The sequence below is a fragment of the Haemaphysalis longicornis genome, unplaced genomic scaffold (genome assembly GCF_048455015.1).
Source record: "Haemaphysalis longicornis isolate Haplotype H1 unplaced genomic scaffold, Haemaphysalis longicornis Haplotype H1 scaffold_10, whole genome shotgun sequence".
Classification (NCBI taxonomy): Eukaryota; Metazoa; Arthropoda; class Arachnida; order Ixodida; family Ixodidae; genus Haemaphysalis; species Haemaphysalis longicornis.
Genome location: NW_027526204.1, coordinates 69,420,326 through 69,428,991, shown reverse-complemented (window position 1 = coordinate 69,428,991; position 8,666 = coordinate 69,420,326). Strand labels below are relative to the sequence as shown.

General features: G+C 59.5%; 1 protein-coding gene across 1 annotated transcript; it reads left to right on the top strand.

Annotated features, from left to right (window-relative positions):
• Window positions 1-5,397: 5,397 nt before the first annotated feature.
• Window positions 5,398-8,367, top strand: LOC144158698 (uncharacterized; the record flags this gene model as incomplete). Its single annotated transcript, XM_077689754.1, has 2 exons — window positions 5,398-5,741; window positions 8,073-8,367. Coding segments are annotated over exons 1-2 (477 nt in total), but the record flags the coding sequence as incomplete, so codon positions are not given.
• Window positions 8,368-8,666: the final 299 nt, after the last annotated feature.

Sequence of the window (8,666 nt, the reverse complement as noted above, 5' to 3'; positions counted from 1 at the left end):
CTCTGAGTGCGCCGATCCGCAGGCGCACGGAGACGGCGGCACGGGAAACAGGTTTGCGGGGGAACGGCGAGGACTAGTTTTGGGAGAAAGCCGGCTCCCCAAAGGCAGTGCTCCTCGATTCGCGGCGCCGCACCTAGGCCTGCTGCCTGGTCACGGTGTCTTTCTGGGGTAGTATGCTGCAGACACTCACCAATTTGCTGCTCTAGAGGTGTTCAGTGGAACGTCCGTCATCGAAGCCTGTGGGGATCCGCTTGATCCCCTTTCCTCCTCCCGCGAGCGCGATGTTCGAACGAGCGCGCTTTCCCGCGCACGTGACGTCAACCTCGCGGGCCGACGCGCCGGCGGGCACCGACTGTCCCGCCGCCGCTGTCGCTCCTCCTCGCCCGGGAACCTGCCTCCTCTCCTCAGCGCCTTAAAACCGGACGCGCCCGTTTCGCGGGCCTCTCTCTCTCTCTCAGGACTCTCTGCTCTCGGGTCTCGGTCGGCTCTCTCGCGAGCTCTCTGGATGTCTCCCTGACTCCAGGGACTCGGGCAGGAGATGGAGGATAGAGTATAGGGAACGCGAGGGGTCGCGGATCGTATCGCCCCCTCGCCGCCCACGTCCAGGAGAAGGGAGTCGGATACCGGGGCGCTCCATGCCCCCGGCCGGCTCGTCTCCTCCCCGCCGCGCCGGCCGGTCGGGCGCTGTTTGGCCCCGATCGGACGCGCGTCGGTACAGTGTAGTTCTTAACCCGGCCTTGGCGTTATTATGCACTGTACAACTGGGCCAATAAACCCCCTTGGTTCGTCCTGGCCCTTTGGAGCCTGTCGTCGCCTGTGTCGGTGAGTCGAACCCGTCGCGGCGTCTCCCTTGTGGACGCCGCGTACCTCTCTGGGGCATTTTGGATGGGTCATTTCCGGGCGTCGAGCTGACATCGTCGCTCAACGTCTCTAACGAGGCTAGCCGGGGTCGTTTGTTGTCCCGTAGCCAGACCCAGTAAGCCCACATTGGCGCCCAACACGGTATCGACACTGCGCGACGGAGCAGGCCCTTGGCCTTAGTCCCTGTGCGATTTACTGTGAGGTGAGCGGTTCGGCTTCCGAGCACGACGCTTCGGCGTAACGTGCTCCCGCCGCTCACCGCTGTCCGCGGATCGAGGCAGTTATCGCCCAACCCGCGCCAGCATGGCTTTTGGGAGCACGACGCTTTTCGTCGTCACGTGCTCCCGCCGCTCACCGCTGCCCGGGAACCGAGGCGATTATCGCCCGACCCGCGCCAGCATCTCCTGTGTTCTGTACGACTCAACGTAGTGGCGATCCCGAGCCTGCGAACTTGACGTACGATATGAACCTGGAGCAGAGCCATACGCTCGCTACGTCGGAAACGAGAACACCTTTTGCTCGGACGACGTTAGCCTGCGGCCAATGTATCTCCACGTGCAGACGACAAACGGCTTTTGTGGCCAAGTTTGCGTTTCGCCAAGGAGCCCCTTGCGCCTCGTCGCGGAGCCTCCCGCTCCGACGACGATAACGCGCATTCGTCCTACCGAGTGCATCATCGCACGCGCGGACGCCAAGGCCCTGTCGCAAAAGAGCGCATATTGCTCCCACGACACGGCCGGGACCGCATAGCACATCCCCGCGCAGGCATTGTACGACGCTTTGTGGTCGATCTTGCCCGGCGCGCGTGAGATGCAGTGCGCTGAGTCCGCAGCTACCACGCGTGCTGGCCATATAAGCTGCGCCCGTGAAAACGTCACCGCGCGCAATGGGAGCGGTAGCACCACGTGGTGGCGGACACATTACGTGAGCCCCCGTGGCCGCTTGAATGTTCCTAACGCGCCTAGCGCCCGACTGACCCCGTAGCCACGCGCTGAACGTCGGCCAGTTGGTGCGAGCCCCGAAGGGAATGCATTAAGCGTGCACACGTTGCAATTCCCGGGCGATATCGCATACCGAGCAGACCCATTGTCAGCCGGTATTGCATCCAGCAGAGACGAGCAGGTGCCCGGTGATCAGAACGATCCGTGTTGTAAATATGATTTTAACTGGCTCTGTGTGAGTCGTGCTCTGTGTGAGCGGGCGACGCGGTCGCCGGAGGCTACTAACCGCTTGTATTGTGGTCAGCCTCGAGCGCTTTGCAGCTCGTACTGCTGCAGGCGCGTTTTTTTTATTTCTCGGATTCGTATCTGCTACATGCTCAATGTCTCTCGCTGAAGTTTATCCCACCGAAGGAAATTCCCCTGAGAGTTTCACGTGGTGAGCACCCGCAGTTTGAGGAAGGTGTACGATACTTCCGTGACTCGCGGGCGGCTGGGCGAGTGGCCGCAAGACTTTACGAAGTTGTGCCGCTCCACGACCCGGCCAAGCATGTAGCGAGTTGATCTCCACTATCCTCGCTCTTGCCGTCGCGCTAAAGGAAGGGAAACGCGAACGTGGCGGCGGATATCAGCCCCAGTCGCTAACCCGGAGTTCCCGACGCGCGCCGCACCTGACCGAACCTATCCCCACGTGCTCGCACGTGTTCGTCGGTGCGATCGTCGAAAGGAGCACTGCCACGAATTTGGCAATCCCTAGACGAGAGGCGCACCCGGGGACCATATGTTGTCCGCCGGCATCGCCTGGGCAGAACAAACCTCCTCCGAACGCAGCAGTAAGGTCCGTTTGTAAATATGTAAATAGTACGTCGTTTGGCTCTGTGTGAGTCGCGCTCCGAGATGGAGCGGGCGACGCTGTCGCCGGAGGCTGATGACCGCTCGTGTTGCGGTAGGTCCCGTGCGCTATGCAGCCAGGCTGCTGCAAGCGCGTTTTTTATTTTTTGCCTCGGACCCGTGCTTGCAAGGAGCGGATGGGAGTTCTGCCGATAAAATCTCACCCGACAATGCCCCGAGAGGCGCATCTAGGGTGACGATTTGCCGCAGTCTAGGGAGGCCGCGTTGGGCTTCCCCGACTCGCGACAGGCCGGATAAGCGAGCGACCGTAAAACTTTTACGAAGTTGAGTCACTCTGCGAAATAGTCCGGCCGCGCACACAGCGAGGAGGCTTTTCTCTTCTCGCTCGTGCCGCGCATGCCACAGCGCGAAGTCCGGATCACGCAAGTTATCCCACTTCATGCACCCAATCGAGAGGTGCAACCACGGCAAAATGCGGCGTACACTTGGGGACTCCACCCCGGTAGCCGTAGTCGTCGGTTCCTTTCGGGCTGCCGCTGTTTGCTTCGCTGATGGGCGACATTTTCGCCCTGCGGAAGCACTAGGCATGCGCGATGAGGACAAAGGACCGCGATATTCACCCGTTTGGCTTTTTCCGCGGGTCTGATCATGCGTCCTCACGTCCGAGCGGAGCGTTGGCGCGGGGCGACGTTTTCGCCCCATGTCCAACCCTACCGAGCGCCAGCGAGCGCCAACGCCGCAGCCACGGAGACGTTGCTTCGCGACGCCCGGCTGGGCAGCGAGTTTGCCCCCTCTCCTCAGTGGCGGGCGGAAGCGCGTCACGTCAGGCGACGGGCCCACCAACTGGCCCAATATGCCCACGTGACACGCCAGGCGGACCCTCTCTCGTGGCGGATGTCGGAGATACTCCGCGGGGGAAGGGCACGCCTCTCAATCGGCGGCCTAGGGAACGACGCGGGCCTCACGCCCTTCGTTCCAGTATTCTTCCCTCCATGCCTTCGTCGCCGGTAGCGACGCTTTGGAAGGGGGGGAGGATGGCCGCCGACGAAGCGAAACGGGGAATGCCGGCTACCTTAGCTCTCCCCAGTTTCGCGCGGCACCGGCGTTACGGCCGCTTTTTCGGCCCGAGCCTTTGCACGCCCCTATCGCTGTTCCCGGCAGGTAGTTTTGGGTTTCGCCTTTCGTCTCCCTTTTTGCAGCACTGTTCCTTGGCTCGGTCCCCAGCCCGGTTTTCTTCAGTCTTCAGTTGCCGCACCACACACCGCCCTTGCCACACGCCATCCTGCATCGACCAGCGGCTTCAACGTCGCCACTCGCCAGGGCCATGGCACACCCAAGCAACTCGGGCGCTCCGGCGCCTTCTCGGGGCACTCCCTCACGATGCCTCGTGCGGCGTCGCTCGCCGCGGCTCCCCTCCTTGGCGCCTTCGACGAGCGCGCCCTGGGTGCTTCTTCGGGACCTTCAGCCGGTACGGCACCCTCCAGCTGCGGCTACCTTCCACCTCCGGTGGCCCTCTCCTACTGCAGCTGGTCGAGCCACGCCTGGCGGCTTCAACCCTCGAGCCTGTTGCTCGAGCGGCCGGCGTGAGCTGCCCCGCGGCCTGGCGGTCTTGGGCCTGCTCCCTGGTGTCCTGGCGAGTCACTTAGGCGGCCCCTGTTCGTGCCGACCACTCTGGCGTCGTGTCGAACTTTGGAACGGCGTGTCTTCGAAGTGTGGGCGTGTGTGTGTCGGCGTGGACTCGAACGTGCGGACATTCGCGGACTTCTTGGGCTGGGGACCCGTTGTAAGCTCGTAGGGTATGTGCTGTGCCTGCAGTTGTCGAGCCGGTCCTTCAGACCGGGCTCGGTCTTGAGGAGGGGGGGATGTGGGGATCCGCTTGATCCCCTTTCCTCCTCCCGCGAGCGCGATGTTCGAACGAGCGCGCTTTCCCGCGCACGTGACGTCAACCTCGCGGGCCGACGCGCCGGCGGGCACCGACTGTCCCGCCGCCGCTGTCGCTCCTCCTCGCCCGGGAACCTGCCTCCTCTCCTCAGCGCCTTAAAACCGGACGCGCCCGTTTCGCGGGCCTCTCTCTCTCTCTCAGGACTCTCTGCTCTCGGGTCTCGGTCGGCTCTCTCGCGAGCTCTCTGGATGTCTCCCTGACTCCAGGGACTCGGGCAGGAGATGGAGGATAGAGTATAGGGAACGCGAGGGGTCGCGGATCGTATCGCCCCCTCGCCGCCCACGTCCAGGAGAAGGGAGTCGGATACCGGGGCGCTCCATGCCCCCGGCCGGCTCGTCTCCTCCCCGCCGCGCCGGCCGGTCGGGCGCTGTTTGGCCCCGATCGGACGCGCGTCGGTACAGTGTAGTTCTTAACCCGGCCTTGGCGTTATTATGCACTGTACAACTGGGCCAATAAACCCCCTTGGTTCGTCCTGGCCCTTTGGAGCCTGTCGTCGCCTGTGTCGGTGAGTCGAACCCGTCGCGGCGTCTCCCTTGTGGACGCCGCGTACCTCTCTGGGGCATTTTGGATGGGTCATTTCCGGGCGTCGAGCTGACATCGTCGCTCAACGTCTCTAACGAGGCTAGCCGGGGTCGTTTGTTGTCCCGTAGCCAGACCCAGTAAGCCCACAAGCCATACCGGGAACTCAAAAATCCCGCGCGAGGCGGTGAAACTGGGCTGCAAGGCTGAGCGGTAGCAGCAGGGCCAACATCACACCCAACGCACCCGAGAGCCTTTCATAAATGCTCCCTCTGGCGACGGGCTTTTCGTCAGTTTCGGTTTGCAAGGGTTTCTGGGATAGAAGTCGCCATGTTACGGTCAGCCTTTTAGCAGTCGTAGCGGTATCTTTCTGTCAGCGAACGTCAAGCATATTAATCCTGGCATTATAACGTGATTTTTTATCAATTGGAAATCTTGTGCCTCGTCATGAGCGTCCCCGCGACGGGATGGACGGGCGATTTGACTCGCCTGCCGCCCCTGTCACCTACCGACCTCAGTCGCAAGGTGTCGGTCTCGGGCACACAGAAGAGCGCTGGACGCAGCTACAAGTTGGTCACAGAAAGCTACGTCGTGGCGTCGACAGTATGTGCCAACTACGACAATGAAATGTGAGTAACGTTTCGGGCCTGATTACAAGCGTTAAGACAGTTACGACAAGCAATGTATTGTGTACGCGCCGTCGAACTATGGGTCTTATTCAGTTGCGCGTACGTGCATTCTGAAAACATTTTGGTTCCGCTATCTCGTCGCCTTTTTATTACGCATCGCAGCCTTAGCCTGATTTTACAGTGTGTTCTACATGTTGATATTTACGGGTGAGAACGAAGTAAGCGAAGACAGGCGGTTGCTCTGTTCGCTTTGGCGTAGCACTCCGGCACCCGCCGCTGTTTAGCAGATCACAAATGAGCTTAAACACGGTTGAAAGTTGGGCGAGTTGGTGATACATTCCGGGTATAAGTGCGAAGTCGACACGTAGGAAGGAACACAGAGGACGGCGCGCTTCTAGCAACTGGTGGAGCGCTATAGCGCGCTACTGGCAACTTTCAACTAGAATCTACTAGCGCCAGTTGCTAGTAGCGCGCCGTCCTGTGTGTTCCTTTCCACGTGTCTTGTTTTTTGCGCTTATTCTCTCAAATGAGCACTGTTTGGCAAATGTAGTTGAGCCACCGGAGAATCGTGATTTGGGGTTGATCACCCCGGCTTATGGTGCAATCAATATGCTGCGTGCCGCGACTGGTAGGGGCGATACTCCAGTGACGGAAGCCCGTGCTTTTACGTGCTGCTGCTCACTCTTACAGGAAGTAGTAGACTCCACTTGCCGCAGAATTGCCTGTGTATCTATTTACTTTGAATATTTTTTTCTAGAAAAATTCATAGGTACATAGTGCGGCTTATGGTACTAGACTTTGTCCAGCAGTTAAATGTATGGCACTCCCTGCTGCAATGCAATGAGGGATGGAACTAGACCTTGCACCCAGGTAACACAAATCTTGTTGGGTGACTCTTCTATGCTATAGACCCCTTTCAAAAAGGCGTCAACCCTGTGCGCCGCTGGCAACACTGTGTGCCACCGCCATTGTGAAGGAAAGTCTCTCGCCCGCTCGCTCTTCGTGAGGTAGCATGGCAGGTTCTTGTGAGATTGTTTTAAGTGCGAATGCACTTCTATAAGCGACCCCAAACCATCCACCGCCGGCGTCGGCGGCGGCGTCGGCGTCCGCAGTGCTCCTCTATATTTGAAAAAGAAACAGCATCCGGCGCCAGGTTTCGATCCGAGGACTTTGCGGCCGCAGCGCGACGCTCTACCGACCAAGCCACGGACGCGACGGTGATATCAGTGTTAGACGCGCCTTATATCTTTAACGAATTCAAACTACGTCGTCAGCGGCGTGCGTTGGCGACTCAGCGGCGTTATAGCGGCTTGATAACTGCGTGGTGTACACGTGATACTACAAACCCGATGGAAGAGATGGAAGAGAAGGCGGCGAGGCGGTGGGCTGCGGGGGCCGAGCGCAAGCGCCGCAAGCGGGCCGACAACCGTGCATTCGCACTTTCACATTCTCCCCCTCGGGGAAATGCGGGGGAATATTTTCCTTCGCCTTTGCAACTGTTCAGCTGCCGCAGCACAAGTGAACGTGAAAGATTCTTAGCAGCATCGCGAATAAGAATGGTCAACCGTCAGGCCGCATTGTTTTTTTTTCTCGTCGTGTTCACAGAGTGACAACTGAAGCATTCGTAGACCGTGAGCAGCCGATAGACTGAAGGAAACATTGCGAGAGTTACTTGCGCTTCCGTGCAAGCGGGGAGGTTAATCCTGGGGCGTGCTTTCGTCGTCGAACCTCAGTACGCGACTACACGGGCAGGAGAGCCGGGCGGAACTTGGAACAGTTGCCTCCCGCTTCTAGCTGATCTGTGACAAAACGCTTTTCGAGTCTTCCGTTTCGCATGCGCCAGCCCTTATACGAGGCGAGGAAACGCTGTGCTTCAGCGCGAAAGCACAGCTCTAGAACCGTCATAACTGCGGCCTTTCATGTGCTACGTCGACACTTGGTCAGTAGCGGGGGATCGCGCCTGTGAAGCAGGGAAATAAGGGTCGTTCACACTTGCTACGAAAGCGACGGGCATTCTGTCGCTTTGACGCGCGGCGATCGTTTTTTGTCGTTTGGTTCGGGCCAATTTTTGTCGCCGTGACAAATTTCGTCGCAAGTGTGAACGGGCCTTAAGGATTTTGAGGCAGAGGGGGTTGAGCAAATGAAAAGAAACCGACCGTTCGAGCGAGAAAAAAAAAAGATGCTGTTTAGGTAGTGCGGCCTTATAACATACCTCCATTAACAAGCAATGTATGGTTAGGGGTGCATGTTGCAGCTTCTGGGTTTGTATCGGTTGTTTCATTTGTAACATAAGTTAAGAGAACTCCTCACATTGTGAACACTTCTTTTCAGCCGTGGACTTGTGTTCGTTCGGGCACAGTGCCACCGGAGCAAGAGAAAGACGGCCCCACCATACAGCGTGATAGCCGCAGTTGGCCAGCACGGAGAAGTGGCTGATGGGAGCTGTGAATGCCCTGCAGGAGAGGTTGCCTGCAACCACCTGATGAGTATGCTGCGGACTGTTGCCCTCCTGCAGTCCAAAGGCTTCCAAGAAGCACCCCAACACATGACATGCACTGACTTGCCGCAGCAGTGGAGGGCGCCCCGTGGCAGTGCCATCAGGGGCAGCTCCATCCAGGGCATTGACTGGCGGAGCGTACGGGAAGGCGGTCTGAGCGTCCCGAAACTCGCCCGGCCGACGGAGCGCAGGGCACGTCCACGGACTGCGGAGCAGCAAGCAGCTGCCAAGGAGCGGCTGTGCCACAGGATGCTCGCACGGAACCCGAACAATACCTTTGCTCGGGGCCTGCTGCTGACACCAGGAGGACCGAGCAAGGAGACAAAGTACGGACCGGCCCCAGCAGCGTCCCCGCTTGCCTACCAGCAGGCACTGCTGCCGCATGGTTTCAGTGCCCAGTTGTCGGGCATTGGGCCAGTGTCTGTGCC